The 17,950-nt window shown below is 30.0% G+C and overlaps 1 protein-coding gene across 3 annotated transcripts in view; it reads left to right on the top strand.

Annotated features, from left to right (window-relative positions):
- Window positions 1-17,950, top strand: part of LOC136979182 (leucine-rich repeat and calponin homology domain-containing protein-like) — a 98,210-nt gene that overhangs the window by 14,891 nt on the left and 65,369 nt on the right. For all 3 annotated transcript variants that reach the window (XM_067275123.1, XM_067275117.1, XM_067275129.1), the window contains exons 2-5: window positions 4,127-4,271; window positions 14,845-14,971; window positions 15,479-15,584; window positions 16,804-16,940. In XM_067275123.1, coding sequence (XP_067131224.1) covers window positions 4,127-4,271; window positions 14,845-14,971; window positions 15,479-15,584; window positions 16,804-16,940 — 515 coding nt within the window. The remainder of the gene's footprint in view (window positions 1-4,126; window positions 4,272-14,844; window positions 14,972-15,478; window positions 15,585-16,803; window positions 16,941-17,950) is intronic.

Raw genomic sequence — 17,950 nt, 5'->3', positions numbered from 1 at the left:
CAAATTTTGTTAACATTTTATTTTAAATGAATTTAATATATAAATTATAATACTACATTATATATTTTTTAATTTCCAAATTAAACAAGCCATTTTTAATTGAACATTTCTGTGTTTATTTACAAACATCTCATAATTAACTTTTTTTTTAATATATCTAACTTTTCAAATGAAATATATTTATAAAAACAATATTACTAGGAAAATCAATGTTTTAAAAAATTAAGTTATAAGATCTTTAATATATTATGATTTAGAATATGTGATTAAATAAGTAATTATTTAGATTTGATTGTCTTATAGTGTTGCTAATATTTTTGTATATAACGTAAATATTTTCATCTATATATTTATTTAACTACTTTTTAATCAATTATAAAAATTGCGATAAGAGTGTAATTTGTGTTTAATAAGAAAAACAGTATATAGGCCATGATAACATATAACTTGATACATCAGTAATATCACAATCTGTATAATAAATTACAGTCATACCTCGGTACTCGAACGTTTCGGAGCCTGAACAAATCGGTACTCGACCAAAAGTTTCGAAAAAAAAATGCCCCTGTTCCCGAACAAAATTTTGGTACTCGAACGGGAAAGCCCGCCAAGTCAACGCCGACGCCACGGCGGCGGCGTCAGTTACGAGACAGTCTAGTTAGGCCTAAATTTATTTAAATTATTTAATTAAAATTTTAATTATTAAATTTAGCAATTATTAAAAGAACTGAAAAAAGAAATCATTGCTAAACACGAAAATGGAGTGCGTGTTTTGGATCTTGCTGCCCAATATTCTATGGCTAAGTCGACAATATCGACTATTTTAAAAAATAAAGAAACAATAAAAAAATACTAGCGAATCAACTGGGGATTGGAGCGCATTAATCCATTTTACATTATTTGTAATGGGAAAAAATGATTTGGAGTCTGAACATATTGGTACTCGAACCTCTTTCTGGAACGGATTATGTTCGAGTACCAAGGTACCACTGTAATTATTTTTAATTTAGAATACTTTGGAAGAAAATAATCAGCCCCGAACAAGACTTTTAAATTAGTAACTTCTACTTATCATGCAATTATTTATTTATAATTATTAAATTTATTACGAGATAGCAATGGCTTAACTGCCTACCTCTGACCAAATTTCATTGTTTCAGATTATTAATTAGCATTAATAAAGCCCAATAAAAATCTGGCAGATTGTTTGGTAAGAAAAACAATATCAAGATGATCTTATTTCAAAAGATTTCATTATTTTTAAAGTTGCAAAATTTTTAAACTACTTGTAAAAAGATTAATAATCACATTTATTGTATATATCAATCCTAGTTGTTCACTAAAGACAATGTATTTTGACATTAACTAGGTCATATTATACAAATTAATTGAAAATTTTATCTAACAAGGAAGTTATAGCTAAATACAGTATATATTTTTACTTTAATGTCCTCAAAATGTTGATATTAACATCTGTTTCTTTTATAATACATCATTATTTCTAACAGTTCAAGATTGGGCAAAATCTTAAGATTGTAGTTTAGTAATGATTTTCATAATTATATCTCACTTTCAGTATCAAACTTTTAGTAGCAGTCAGATTCTCATTGTTTATGTTTATCTTTTGATGGCGATATCCAATTGCAAATTTACTTTTTGGTAACAAATTTATAAATTATATTATTGCCTGGGTGAACAGTAAGCGAGCAGTACAATATATATAGCAGTAATAACAAAAAAGTATTTTGACATTTTTATGTACTGTTTTTTTAGAATATAAAACCAGAGTTGCTTCATATTTTTGCCTAGTTTGGTGAATTTAGGTTAAACTATGGAAAAGTTACCTAAGTTTAAGAAAAAGGAATCAGATTTATGTTTTATGTGGACGGCCCCACGTGCTGCACATGCTCTCGCTGTTATAGCGGCTGTAGTGACAGTAGTACTATCTCATCCCCACTAGATGACACTTTTTACAAGCTCTAATAAGGGGGAAATTTTCCACAGTTTTTTCCAATCAAAATATTCTGGAACTTTCTGGAATATCTCACTAGCAGTTTGTGGTAGTGGCATTGTTCTGGAACCTTCTGGAACTGGAGCACAAAATTGGACCTGTCCAAGATTGTTGAAGATTGAGGGGGGAGACAGTTCTCTCAGTTGAGACTGGACAAAATCTCAAATGCGGCTGGTTTTAATGAGCAACTCCAATTTATCGAAGACTTTTCCTGCTTAAATGTGAGATTATTTTATTTTATTTTTTTGTTTAGTTTAGTTTATTTAGTTTTGTTCAGTTTAGTTTAGGTTACTTTAATTTAATTTAATTTTTTTGGTATTACACTTTTCTTTTTTATCTTTACTTTTCATCATATTTTTTTTTCTTTTATCAACAATAAATCACTTATAATCTTTTATTTGTGACAGACATATTACTGCTCAAACTGCTTGCCCAAGCTAACTACAACGAGAAACATTGTTTCCAGTTTCTCGGTGTAACTTACTTTACTAGTTGTAAATTAGTAATTTAATAATTTTCTCTAATAAAGATAAATTGATGACATCTTTCAAATAAAAAATTCTTTATGACTATGAATATTGATATTTATAAATTGATGATGATAATGAATACATTTTATGTTATCTTTTTGACACTAAAAATGTGAAATATAGTTTACCTTTTAAATATATTAAAGAATAGTTATATATTGGGTTGTTCGGAAAGTAATTTCGGTTTTTTATTACTAGAGGAATTAGTTCTATTTTTACCAGCCAATTTCATTTTAAACCACATTTCATTATACAGTATATTTTGACAGCTGACATTTTAAGGCTTATTTGTAAAAAATTTTGTTTGATTCTATACAATTGTTTTTTTTTTTTTTGGTGTCCCATTAAATATGGAAAATCGAAAGCATCATTTTCGGCATATTTTGCTTTTTTATTACCAAAAAATCCAAATGCTGTTCAAGCAAGAAAAAAATTGTGGTATATGTACGGAGAAGATATGTTGAGAGAAAGACAGTGCCAAAACTAGTTCACAAAATTTCATTCTGGCAATTTCAATATTGAAGATGCACCACATTCTGGATGACCAGTTGAAGCCAATGAAAACAAAATAAAGGTACTGATTGAAGCAATCTGCCGAATAACAACACATGAAATCACTAACAGATTAAATTTGTTGAATTGAACTGTTTATGATTACTTCAAATGAATTGGTTTTGTTTCAAAGCTCGATATATGGGTTCCACATGTTATTAAAGAGAGATGCTTTCTATGGTGGGATTTTAAGGAAAATTTTTTTTGAGCTTTCACCAGACAATTTAACAATCGATTTGAAAGTGTACCACCATCAAGTAAACAAATTGAGTATTATAATCAAACAGCAAAGGCCAGAATTGATCAACAAAAAAGGTGTAGTGTTTTACTGTGATAATGCCAAATTTCACACAAGTTTGGTAACTGGTCAGAAACTTACAGCTTGGATGAAATTTTAATTGGTGGGGACCACACCCACCATATTTGCCAGATCTGGAACCTTCCTATTATTACTTGTTTTAGTCTTTACAAAATTTTTTAAACAGTAAAACATTTACTTCAAATGAAGATGTCAAAAATCACTTGGATCAGTTTTTATGTAAGCAAAGATCAAAACTTTTATGAATGTGGAATCATGCTACTACCAGAAAGATGGCAACAGGTATTTGACCAAACTGGTCAATATATAATTCAATAAAATATTTATATATTATAAGAAAATTGTTTTTTTTTTCCCCTGTGAAAAAAAACGAAATTACTTTCCAAACAACCCAATAAATTTATTAATTAATAATAATTTTGAAAATAAAAGCTATATCCACTATTGGTGAGTTAGTTAATGTAGATTAATCAGACGAGGACAAGATGCCTGTCTCATTAGATAAGGACAAGATGAATATCACATAACGTTCCAAAATGCATATTTGATGTAATATTGACAATAAAGCACTTCCAAAACCTCAAATAAACCTTGTTCTCATCTGATTAGTTCACATTAGCTAACTCACAAATTGTGGATATAGCTTTTATTTTTAACATTATTTTGGGATATTCTGCTCTTTTAGTAATAATTTTTTTTTGTTATAATTTTTAGACTTATCAAAGAACAGGTTTAGTGAAGTTCCGTCCGAGATTTGTGAATTTTATTTGCTAGAGAGGCTGGATTGCTATCATAATACAATTCGTTCCATCCCAGATTCTGTGATCACTTTACATTCTCTAACATATTTAGATCTCAGGTAAAAAAAAATTATTATTATTATTATTAATTTTATATTCATTAATAATAACTTTTCAGAAAAGAACAGAAATTATTACTAGTGAAACTTCCATTAATAGACACTTCTGAATAGCGGACTCCTCTACTTAATGGACATTTTTACAACTCCCAGACCCTTCAAATAAGACATCTATAATGTTTACCTTTAAATAGCGGATGCCATCATCCATAACCTACCTTACGAAAACACAATGTCCCTCCTCCAATATTCTGAAAGAATGAATTGTGTGTGAAATATTTTTAAACAAAAACAAAGACTTGGTTCAAATACAGTACTTTTTCAGATTATGAATTTTGACTGTAGGCATCAAATAAAGACTGGCTGAAAATATGAATAGGGGAGGAGGGCAGGTTATAAGAAGTCAAACAATATTCTTTATCTGTTACAGAAGTTTAATCTGGTTAAGTTGTCAATCACCATTTATCATCATACATATTTATGTTATTAAACTGCTGGGGTCCACCAGTGGCCAAATGGTCTTCATACCTTGAATACTGGGAGTTGTTTGGTCATGGGTCCGTGCCTTGCTTGGACAGGCTGGCCACATGGAGTTTTCCGGGTTTTCTCCATGTCTGTAATGCCTAAATAGGGGCCAGTTTTCCTTGAAAGATCTCCCAGAAGGCATCCCCTAGGCAGACTGCCTAAATGTTGTGTTGCCATAACTAAACAAATATATTAAACTTCTGTCTTATTGTTGGAATTAAGTTTATGATACCAAAATACTATAAACTTTTCTGAAGTTATTCATTTATTCAAGAAGAACCATAATATAGTAGTAATGAAAAAGAAATTTAAGATCATAAATGACATCATAAATGTGAGAGAACCAAATATCTTTCCAACTTTAAAGTAGTTGGCAAATTGCATTTGTAACAACCTTTGAACTTTCATCAAACAAATGTGTTGTCGTTGTCGTAACCATTTTAACAGCTTTATGGTGGATAAAGTATAATCTATATATATAATCGAGATGAGTTGATAATAATAATAATAATAATCAGCACAGAGCCCAAACGGTAAGGGGTTGAAAGTTGAAATTTGGTACACAGTTAGGGTATGTCACGAGAACGCACACTAAGAAGGGGTTTTTCGAAATTCCTCCCCACGGGGGGAGGGATGGGATTAAAGCTTCTATATACATTATCGAGACGTGTCCAAACGGTAAGGGGTTGAAAGTTGAAATTTGGTACACAGTTAGGGTATGTCACGAGAACGCACACTAAGAAGGGGTTTTTCGAAATTTCTCCCCATGGGGAGGGACGGGATTAAAGCTTCTATATACATTATCGAGACGTGTCCAAACGGTAAGGGGTTGAAAGTTGAAATTTGGTACACAGTTAGGGTATGTCACGAGAACGCACACTAAGAAGGGGTTTTTCGAAATTCCTCTCCACAGGGGGAGGGATGGGATTAAGTCTTAACACTTCCATCAACAATGAAAATGTTAAGTAACAATGGAAGTGTCAACAATGGAAGAGTTAAGAATGGAAGAGTCAACAATGGAAGTGTTACGTAACAATGGAAATGTTAAGAGCACAAACGGTTAGGAGTTGAAAGTTGAAATTTGGTACACAGTTAGGGTACATCACGAGAATGCACACTAAGAAGGGATTTTTCAAAATTCCTCCCCACGGGAGAGAGGGACAGGATTAAGTCTTAACAGTTCAATTAACGATGGAAGTGTTAAGAGAAAGTGACATGCAAGACGCAGATGCAGTTTTTTTTTTTTTCGTTTTTGCGGGAAATCGAAATATTTTTAGACCCACCTAAAAATTCTCTAATTAGTCTGGAAACAGGGGAACCCAATTCTTGCATTCTGTGAAAAGTAATACTGACTATAACGTAATAATCTTAATCTTCGCTAAAATGGTTAGGAGTTGAAAGTTGAAATTCAGTACACAGGGTACCAAATTTAAGTACCAAAGTGTTAAGTAACAATGGAGAACAAGAGGAAGCGACTTGCAAGATTTACGGGCTCTGGAAAAAAAAAAGAAAAAAGAAAAAGAGTAATATGTTAGAACACATTTGATTTTCAAATTTAAACAGATTATTTCGGTTTTTCTTGACTTTTCTTCTTTAGAACATTCGATGAAAATCGAACGATATAATCAGAACACGTTGTGAAAATCCAACAATATTAGAACATTCGATTTTCAAATTCGATCTTTCTTTAGAAATATTTAGTTTGTTGATAAATTTCTCTTTTTCTTTTGGACTGTAACATAATAATCTTAATCTTCGCTTTCGTTACTTTTGCCCGAGCAACGCTGGGCCTACCTGCTAGTTTTTAATAAATCAGTTACTGAAGAAAGCAAAACTGTTCAAAAAGTTACACCTACTTGATAACTACAAAGCAGACAAATCTCTATATCAATTTTTATTAATCATTTAGATCAGCATTTCTCAAAGTGGGCGATAACGCCCCCTTGTGGGCGGTGAGTAAATCTAGGGGGGCGCTGGAGGCAGGGTACTGAACGGTGATCAAAGGTAAAAGTTCCCTTTCCTCTGTCAAACGGATAAGAGGAAACATTGCATTTAATGGTTTCCAGATGTCGAGAACAATGTACGGTAAGGGCACAAAGTGTGAGATTCATAGAAAAGTTTTCCTAAGAATATTTCCAATCCTTTCTCACACGGGGGGTGTTGGGTATAACTTTATGGAACAAAGGGGGCGGTGGATCGAAAAAGTTTGAGAATCACTGATTTAGATCATAAAATGAGTAACAATTTTGAATACATTTCCAATTTTGAATACATTTCCTTGTGAAGTGGATAGCAAATTGCAATCGTAATGCGACATTCAAATGAGATTCTATAGCTGAAAAAATAAATACTGTATTTTGCAGACTATAAGACGCACCTTAATTTTTAAGCAATTTTAAAAAAAAAATACCTATAAGACGCTACGGACTATAAGACGCTCCTGAATTTTGGAGGCAATTTTTGGAAGAAAAAAGTGCGCTTATAGTCTGTAAAATACGGTAATACAGTGGGTGGTCGGTTAACAAAACGGTTCGGATAGCGAACAAATCAGATAACAAACACTTTTGAGAAAGATTTTTATGTTCAGACAACAAACACTTCACAGAACAAACATAAAAAGAAGTGACGGAAAATAATTAATACCAACTGATTTTCCCTTGTTTTCAGGTAACAATTTGAAACCGTTTGGAGTGTAGGAGACATCAACATTGATGCTGAACCCAATACCAATCGAATAGTATTTCCCCAAACTTTAAAACTCTCCATTGTAATTCCAGCTATTTGTTTACTTTTCTGACAAATAATTTTTTATAGTCTTTGCAAGACTATCGGGCACTTGTTAAGTTTGGCATCGGTTTTTATTTTCTAAAGGTGAGAGTTTAACTGTCCTATTGGATATTCATTAATTTTCAACACCAAAATTTTGAATTTTATTTGAGCCTCACATTTACATAATTCTTTTGTGTGCTAGTTGATTTCTGTTCTCTGAATTTTTGTGAGTGCTTTTCTGAACTTTTTATTTCAAAAAGAAATTGATAATATTATGGAGCCTAAAAAGAATGGAGTGTCAAGAACTGTGCTCACTATACAAACCAAGCAAGAGATAATAGCCAAAGTAGAGAGTGGGAAGATGATGTCTGATGTTGCTAAACAGTATGGCTTGAACAGGTCTACAGTAGGCACAATCTTAGCTAAGAAAGATACAATCAAGAAGACTCAAGGAGCTAAAGGAGTAACGAAAATCACATCTGAGAAACAAAGATGTGCCATCCATGAAAAAATGGAGAGATTGCTTTTAATTTGGATAAAAGAAAGGGAAACAAAAAAAAGATGTAACTAGTATGATTATCATTCAAGAGAAAGCTAGAGAAATTTTTGAAGAACTGAAGAAACAAACTCCACATTCGTCACATGAGGAGATAGAAATCAAAGTTACCACTGGATGGTTTGCAAAGTTTAGGAGATCTGGCATTAAACATATGGTAATTCACAGAGTCTGCTAGTGCAGATAAAGAGGAAGCTGAGTTCTGTCTCAAATTTGAAGAATTTATTAAATAAGAAGGATATTGTCCACAACAAATCTTCAATTGTGATGAAACTGGTTTATTTTGGAAGTGCAAGCTGAACTGCACCTACATCACAAAAGACGAGAAAAATATTTCTGGGCATAAACCCATGAAAGACCAATTGACGTTACTTTTGGGAACTAATGCTAGCAGTGATATGAAGCTTATCCTTCTTCTTGTCTATCACTCTGAGAACCCTAGAGCATTCAAAAATAATTCCATAATTAAAGAAAGATTGCCAGTGATGTGGAGATTGAAAGATGCCAGTGATGAGTTGCCATTAACCTATCCCATGTTGAAATTTCTCTGTTGCATATGGCCACCATGTTGAATTTTTGTTGATGTTAAGCCTAAAGAAAATTTAAAAAAAAAATAATAATTGTGGCTACTGTATTGTTAAAAATTATGTTTTAATTTTTCACAAACAAAATAAATATATTGAAAAATATAAAAACAAAAAAAAATTATATTTTGAAAGTTTGTTTTAATATAAAAATTACAATGCATAGTGACATCTAGATTCAAAAGCATTTCAATGTAGAAATGAGTATGTTTGGGGTCAACAAGTTAGGTCAAATGAGGTCAACACAAATACTCAGAAACAACATGGGACAGGTTAAAAGCACTGTTTCTATTGGACATTGCACCAGGACACTGAAAAGACCTTGAAGATAATTTGCTGGAAGACTTTCCCTGGTTGACAGTTCAGTTTCTGCCTTGAAATACCACAAATACCACTTTGTTGATTCAACCAATGGAACAAGAGGTTATTGCAGGTTTCAAGATATTGTACATTTTAGCACTGTTTTGTTGGTGTTTTGAAGCATGCCAGTTCTCCTCAACGATGACATTAAAAATGTTTTGGAAAGAAAAATTTGATATTCTTGAAGTTATACGGCTCATTCAAAAGGCATGGTCAGAAGTCACTTAACGACAGTTGAATTCTGCTTGGCAAAGGCTGTGTTCCTCCTGCATTCAGGGAGACAGAAATGATGTCCCTGAAATTATGGATGAAATTGTGACAACTGCTAGCGATCTGGAATTGGAGGTGAATAAAGATGACATTGAAGAGCTCATAATGGAATATGAAACTGATCTGATGACAGAAGAAATCTCGAATGAAGAACACCAAGAAACTTAGTGAAATGTGTTTTCTTCTGAAAAAGAGGAAGACAAAAGAGGATTAATGCCGACATCTGCTATTAAAGGTCTTTTGAAGAAGTGGGAGGATGTCAGAATGACAGTCTTAGAATGCATCCAAACCAGATTGAGGTTAATAAGCTTGGGTATCTCTACAACGACAATGCTATTAATTACTTTGGAAAAATCCTGAAGAAGAGAGAAAAGCAATCAACATTGGACAGATTCTTTAACATCCCATGAACTGAAAAACAACATGACTAATAAAATGCAAGACTGTGTATATATGTATTTTTATTATTACATATAAATAAACATAGTAAGAAAATATATAAGTTTTTATTTATTTTTTGGGGTCTCCAGAGTGAATTAATCAAATTCCCATAAAAATCTATGTTACTGAATAATCAGTTAACAAACAATTAGGATAGTGAACACAGTCTTGGAACAGAATATGTTCGTTAACCGATCACCCACTGTATATTATATATATATTTTAGTTATATATGCTATGTATACTTTTCAGTATATTCACATTCCTAATGCAAATTTAATGTTTTTGTAATCCATCATATTCTTTGCTTTATAGTGACAGTTTCGCTTTATTAAAATACAATATGGCTGCTGGCATGTATACCTTCTAATAGTGGACAAATTTTTCGGTTTTGATTGTGTCCTCTGTTCAGAGATTATACTGTATATACTGTATTTGTAAAGATATTGAACCTACTCTTCCCCTCCCCTGACTGTGGTCTCTTTGACACATATCCAACCTCTTTACAAGCAGTCGTGAAAGTAATTAACAAGGGTAAACAAAGGGTTTTAAGGGAGAAAGCAACAAACAAGGATAGACAAAGGGTTATAAAAAAAAAAAGGAAAGAAAAAGTGGGAAAAACAGGGAGAGTGGGACAAGAGTTGAAGGAGAGTCAGAGTAGTGGTGGGAGGATAGTAGAGTGAGTGAAGAGAGGAAAAATGGTAGAGTTCGAAAATAGGCAAGGAAAGATAAGAAGAATCTTGTTAACTGTATAGGATTGAGTCTGTATCGTACACGAACAAGTGTGATTAAAGTTTCATTTTTGCTAAGATATTTGACTGTTTCAGTTTGGTATGACAAACTGGCAGGAGGAAATCCATGAATGCAGGCTGAATTCTCTACAATATTAAAACAAAATTAAATTTTATAAACATTAAGTTTTTACATTATATATAGTAAATCACATTAGCTATGTGATTTACTATATATAATGTAAGACTATTACTGGAGAGTATAGATTAACTATGGGATGTACTGGACTGGAGGGAATGGATTTAGTAAGAGTTTTATTAAACTTTGAAAAAAGTTTTTAATGGAAAAACTTTCTAATAATAATAAATAGCAGAAGAGTTTAATAATACCAATTTTTTTATTACAGATTTAAAAAAAATATATTTTTTAATTAATTAAATAGAAATAAAACTCAAACATTTTATTACTATAATTATTTATAATTAAATTTCATAGAGAATAGTTGATTATTTTTCTTTGCATTTCAGAAATAATTTACAAAAGTTTATTTAAAAGCTGTATATATTCACTATAGTGAATATATATAAATTACTTTGAAATTTAGATTTTTCTATTTTCTAAATATATTGGATTCATTTATTTTGAGAAAGTGTTGACAAATATTAATTTTAAAGTATACTATATGTTGCATGGTTATCAACTATTTGTTTTTTTTTCTTGTGTCAACTTTTACTGTCTATATATTTCACAATCTAAAAATTTTTGCTATATTTTAACTGCTGTCAGTTTAAGAATGGTTATATATTAAATCACATAACTAATATTCTTATAAATTTATAATCTTTTTTATTTTTATGATTTAAACATTTATTTTTCATCTTAATATAAAACTACTTATACAGGTATACTTTGGGTTACATTTGAGTTAAGTTGTTCTTGATTATATGTTGTTTGTCAAAAAAATATAATAGAAAAATAAAAATCAAGTTTAAGTTATTTTATTCGACTTTACGTCTGTTTGCTACAAATATAATATCACTAGAAAAGTATTAAAAGCACATAAAATCATGTTACAGTACAATAAATAAGAATAAAAGTATATAAAACCATATTAAAATACATACATTTACAGTAAATGTTAATACACCTATCCCTCGTTTTACACGGTACTTCTTTTACACGTTTTCGCTTTTACACGGTTTAAAAAATAAATGTAGAAAATAAACTGGCTATGATCAAAAGGAACAGTTTTTAACTCTAATCTACATCTATATTCCAATTCACCTTAATTATATGTTGTAGTTGATATTTAGGATACTAGGTGACAGTTTTATTTCAATCCGTCAAATAGTAACCGATAAACCGATATAGGGTACTCCCCATACGCATGAAGTTGCACTCATTGCACATAGTTTTAAACCAGAAAATTTTAAATTTTCATATTCATAAGTAACAAACGATTACATTATTTTTAATTACATTTTTTACATTACATTACATTACACAATTACATTACATTTTTATGAATCTTTCAGATTCTATTTTTTGTTCCTGTGTACTTTGTATTTAATTAATAAAAGAATATATTTTTTTTGCCTTTCAATATTTTTGTTTGATTTATGTACCTTCAAAAAATTGAAAAAAATTCATAATTAATAAACAACGAAATTATGCATTTTTTGCACACTTTTTCGATTTACACGGTTTTACATTCAAAATGATACAAATTCGATTTACACGTTTTTCTCAGGAACCTATCTTCCGTGTAAATCAAGGGATAGGTATATAATCATTATAAATCCTAGAGAACAAAATATGAAGACATCTGTGACTCTGTGTTGTCGTCTTATTTAGTGGTCTTTAAGAGCTTGATATTGGCATTTTCCACTGTAGTTCCAATATCTTTGGTTTGGCATTGTCGTCAGCACCACTCATGATTCCTGTGAAATTGAAATCCAGTTTATGCATGTGCATGGTATATGTTTACTTATCACCTACTCTCTCATTCTCATTCATTTGTGACTTTATATTTTGCCCCAATGGCTCCTAAGAAAATTCCTAGTGCAAGTGCTAAGCGTCATGCTATAACGCTGGACAATAAACTAGCTATGATAAAACACCATGAAAAAGGTGAAAAGGTTATATTGATTGCTTGATCTCTTGGAATTCAACTTTAAGTTGCCTCTCCTGGAACAAATTACTGATGTAAGGTGAGAAATACCTGTATTGCTAATTCATGATTTTAGTTGTAGTTAATATGTAGTTGAAGTCCACAATATAAAATTTACGAGTTATACAATAGTGTCCTATAAACTCAACTTAATGTGGACTGAGAAGGTGATGAGTTACTGAAAAGTAAAATTAATAATTTTATTTTATTTGAGGTGTTTATCTTTTTATTCTTTTCCTATCGAGTGTGATTGATTATTCAAAATTTTCCCACCTAAATTATTTGGTTAATTTTTTCATAATACAGTAGTTATTGTATTATGAAAAAATTAAATATAATTATAAAGAGAAATTTAGCAGACTAATAATTAATATGACATTAAATACAAAACATTATACAGTAAAAATCTGTCCAAGAGAAAAAGAATAAATTATACACTATACTTAGCCTACAGTGTACAAATGATTCTTTATTGGCCAAACATTGTATACATTTAACATTACTTAAACATTTATTTAAATTATTTAAATTGTTGAGATTAAAATAAGTGGTAGATTCAAAAAGTTCTAGGGTTTTTTTTTTTTTTAAACAATTAAATAAGTCTAAAGTTATACCTACAAATTCTAGCATGTTCAATGAACATCTCTCTTTTACTTTAAAAGTGGAATCATTTATCACATCATCATATAAATCTTGTGACAGATACCAAGGGTAAGTGATTTTCATGCAGGCACTGAAGTGAAAAGGTGTCATATTTTAATGAACTAATGTTAAATTCTGTCACATTTAGGTAAATTTACTACTGAAACCTTAGAAATGATAAAGTTTATTGTGAAAATGTGCTGTTTTTAATCAAAAGTGTTTGTTTAAGAGATTTCAAGAAGTCTGAGTATTGCTTGAAGACTATTATTGTTTTGGCAGCCAACAACATTTTAAAATGATGAGAATGTGAAATGTATGTGGGAAATTGTTGTAACAAATTGATAAAAAGTTGAACAGATAGCAGAGAAAGTTGAAATTTTGATCTTGTCATTCTGTCGTAACAGATGATTTGAATATTTAATGTATGTCAACATATTTTTTCTTGAAATCTCAATGTGGACCAGTGTCAGGAACAAGTGAGTGTCAATGATAATCTTGATGCAATTGAGAAGAATCTGATGTTTTTGCATAAATTGATTACTAGAGATGAAACATGGTGTGTTCTTTATGACCTTCAAACTAAATGTAATCATCTACATGGGAGAGTCCATTATTTTTGAGAATCAAAAAATTCTGATTGAAATATGGAGGTGTTGTCATCTGGAAAGGTATTGTTTATTACCAATTCATTTTGTACAGTGCTGTGGTCAGCAAGCGGCACTGTCTGCAAGTGTGTGGCGTTTGAGAAGCAATTTTCATAAAGTGCCCAGAATACTGAGCAACTAAGAATGGATCTCCTTCAAAACAATGCTCAGGTGCACTATTCACGTTTTGTTCAAAATTATCTTGTTGAAATGGGCAGAACATTGTATTCATACCCTTACATATTTGTTTGACTTCACATCTTATGGTTTTTACCTCTTCTGAAAGATAAAAGCACTATGCAAAGGGCAACATTTCTGTGAAGAAGATGCTATGAAGCAGGTTGCCAAAAATGAGTTTCAGAAATCTTGTGAACAGTTGTACAAGTGTTGGCAGAAGTGTGTTATTGCATATGGACTGTTGTTTGAAGATGGCTGTATTTAAAATGTTCTCATATCAGTACATATGACAATACAATTCCATTATGAAACTTTTTAAGTTTGTACCAGATATGATTTATTAATTGAAAATATATGTTTTCCTATTTCTAAAATTTAATTATCATATATCTTGTTTGCTTTATATGCTTTAGTTTATAAAACAAATGAAATAAATGGTATTTAAATTTTAAATAAATAATATTTTAATTTATATAAGTTTTTAATTTTAAATTCAGTTTTAAATAAAATTTTAGAAAATTACCAAATAATTTATAAAAGACTCCATGAGAGTAAAAGATTATAGAATGATTTCTTTAGAGCATAAAACTGAGATTTTGGATTTTTACTGTCTCTAAGTCCAGTAAAGCAATTTTTCTGATATGAAATGATATTTAAACAGAATAAAATTCAGTTTATTGATGATTACACACTTTTTTTACAGTCGTAACCAGTTAACATCTGTATCACCTGTGCTATGTCAGTTACCATTACAAGTGCTCATATTGAGTAATAACAAACTAGTTGCACTACCTGAGGAGATTGGTCATATGCAATGCTTGATGGATTTAGTAAGATATTAATGATAATTTATATACAGTAGAGCGTCGATAAGTGGAACCAATTGGGAACTGGGGTCCTTCCAGTTAATGATTTGTTCCAGTTTCCGACTTTGTACGAAAAAATACATTAACCTGTCTGATGTTCAAATTTTTCTCTGTTGCGTATCGCTTCCTGTTGAATTTTTCTCCGTTGCGTGTCGCTTCGTGTTGAATTTTCGTCGATTTTAAGCCTAACGAAAATTTTTATAATAATCATCAAGGCTATCGTATCGTTAAAAATTATTTCTGCATTTTGTACAAACAAAATAAATATATTAAAGAATATAAAAAACATGAAAATTATACTTTAGAAGTAAATTTAGTATCAAAAACATTCGATTCAGCACGACACAGTCCGACTGAAAATCGTTCCACTTTCCGGCCATTCCACTTACCGACGTTCCACTTATCGACGCTCTACTGTATTTCTATAAATAGCAAAATAATTCATAAAATTATAAATAAAAATGTTTTCAGGATATCAGCTGCAATGAAATCTCTAATATACCACCTCAAATTGGAGATCTTCATTCTCTCTGCACCTTAAATATGAGAAGAAACTTAATAACAAAATTGCCATCAGGTAATTTTTAATTTTTAAAATTTTGTATGTATGATTACAATTTCAGATTTATTTATATTTGAAATAATTGTAAATTTTATAACTCAATTCCATTATTTAAAGTATTAAAGATTTGGAGGAAAATTTTATGATAAAGGTGGATGTTAAAAAAAACATGTAGAGTTCATTCATTGTATTATGATATAAAAATGTGAATAATTCATTAAAGTAATGATTTTAAAAGAGAGGGGATTTAAATAATGCATGTTGATTTTTTTATGCTTTGTTTTCCTACAATTTTATGTAAAAATATACATGAATCATAATTTCAAAAGAATTTAATTTACAATAAGTGTAAGAGGTTTGTCTGATAATCATTTAAACTTTTTAATTACAATAATTTATTTGTCTTCAGTTTGAAAAAATTGTAGATCTATAAATTTCCACTGTTGTCTATCTGGCCGTCTGTCCTTCCTTAATTTTGAGAATGGATTTATATAGATGAAAGCTGAGACCAGATATGGAAAGATTAAGGATAGAAGGCCCTGATTAACTATTTATGAACTTTCGGTGCAAATCTGAAGTCATGTTATTTCAATTCAAAAATTTTCCCCTGAAAGGAGTAGTTAGATGACTGGCATGACTATATTGCTAACAAGAAAAGTATGATGTACAGGGGCAGGCAAGACACTACTAATTTCAGATGGAGAGCATACATTTTAAATTAAATAAAATTAAAAAATATGATTAAAAATTGCATCCAGCATTGTGACAATTTCACAATAAATAATTGCTTGTTTTATATAAAAAGTAAGACTCACATTAACCAATTAACCGGTGTTATTACATTTAACATTTATCAGCAAACGTTTTCATAAGCTCTTTTGGGCTCTTTCAGGCTTTTTTTTTTTTTTCAAAACAAGATTTTTTTCAAAACAAGATGGTTTACATTTGAATATAAATCGAATGGTCATAGATTTATATTTGATTTGTATTATAAATTGTTTTATATTATAAAATGTGTTTAAATATAATCAAAGTATTTTTTATAAATTTATATATTTTATTTTATTTAAAAAGTGCAAAACTTTAAAAAATATTTGCATAAGAGTTATTACTTATTTTATAAAATATGAATATTTAATAATATATAGAGTTAATAATTTTTCGCATGTTAATACTATAATTTCTGATTGGATAATATTTTATCTTATTTCTCATTAATTTCATTTATTTTCAGAATTATGTGAGCTTCAATTGGCTTATTTAAACATTTCTGCAAATAGAATAGCAATTTTGCCAACTTCTTTACGTCTTATGATTTCTCTACAGATTCTAGTAGTTGATCAAAATCCTTTAACATGTCCACCTGCAATTGTAAGTAATCTTAGAGTTTTGTTAAATGTAGAAATTACTTAGTATTTACTGTATTTATGTACTTACTGTATTTTTTTTATAAATAGATAATTTGAGAAAAATCTTTTAACATTTGACTGCCAACTATGAATTATCTTGTATCTGACAATCAAACAACAGGCATCATCTATGAGATAACTTGTATAATGTTGTATGTCATGTTTTGCCAGATGTGACTATTCCTGTAGTAGGTGGTAGTTATAACTAATTGGTGGGTGTCAGGAATGAAAATAATTGGGTGTTGGTTGGGCATTGTGGACAATAATTGGATCTTTATAGAATAAACTATAAAGGAGTTTAAAATGTGATAAAAGTTTTCTGTTTTGATTGTCAAATGTAAACATTTTTTGTAGTAACTATACTACCAAATTTGTGCCTGTGAATGTGAATGACAAATCAGCTTGGTGTCATAAAAGGAAAAGTTTATTAAAAGAAATATTGAACAACATTAAAAATATATATATAAAAAAACATTTATTTATATTACCTGAATTATATTATTAATTAAATTCATTATTAGTATTAAAGGCAAGCCTTGTTACATGGGGATATTACCTGAATTATTATTTCTTTTCTGGACAGTTTTTCAATTGCAATTAAATTTAATATTTCTTCATTTATTTTTCATATTCTACAATCATATTTTAATTTAGATGTTTGTTTTTAGTTGCTAAAACATTAACTTTATTAATTTTGATATTTTTTATTTATTAAGAGAATTATATTAGTATACTGACTATGTGTGCCATTTTGGGTTACTGTGAGCTTAGGTATACAAAATGGCGGCACTTCCAGTTGCCATCTTGTTTGCACATGCAAATGTGCAAACAAGGTGGCGACCGTCGACAATAACCTAAACGCGCCTATATTTAAACTTTTTTAAAACTAAAACATTTTTAAAACGTAAATTTGCTACTTACTTTTCCCCCTGCTTTTGGACCAGAAATGAAAAATAAAAAAGTCATCATACT

This window comes from Centruroides vittatus, unplaced genomic scaffold (assembly GCF_030686945.1).
Source record: "Centruroides vittatus isolate TY-2023 unplaced genomic scaffold, ASM3068694v2 contig_1154, whole genome shotgun sequence".
NCBI classification, from domain to species: domain Eukaryota; kingdom Metazoa; phylum Arthropoda; class Arachnida; order Scorpiones; family Buthidae; genus Centruroides; species Centruroides vittatus.
The sequence above is the reverse complement of the archived record's forward strand: the minus strand, read 5'-3'. Positions and strand labels throughout refer to the sequence as shown.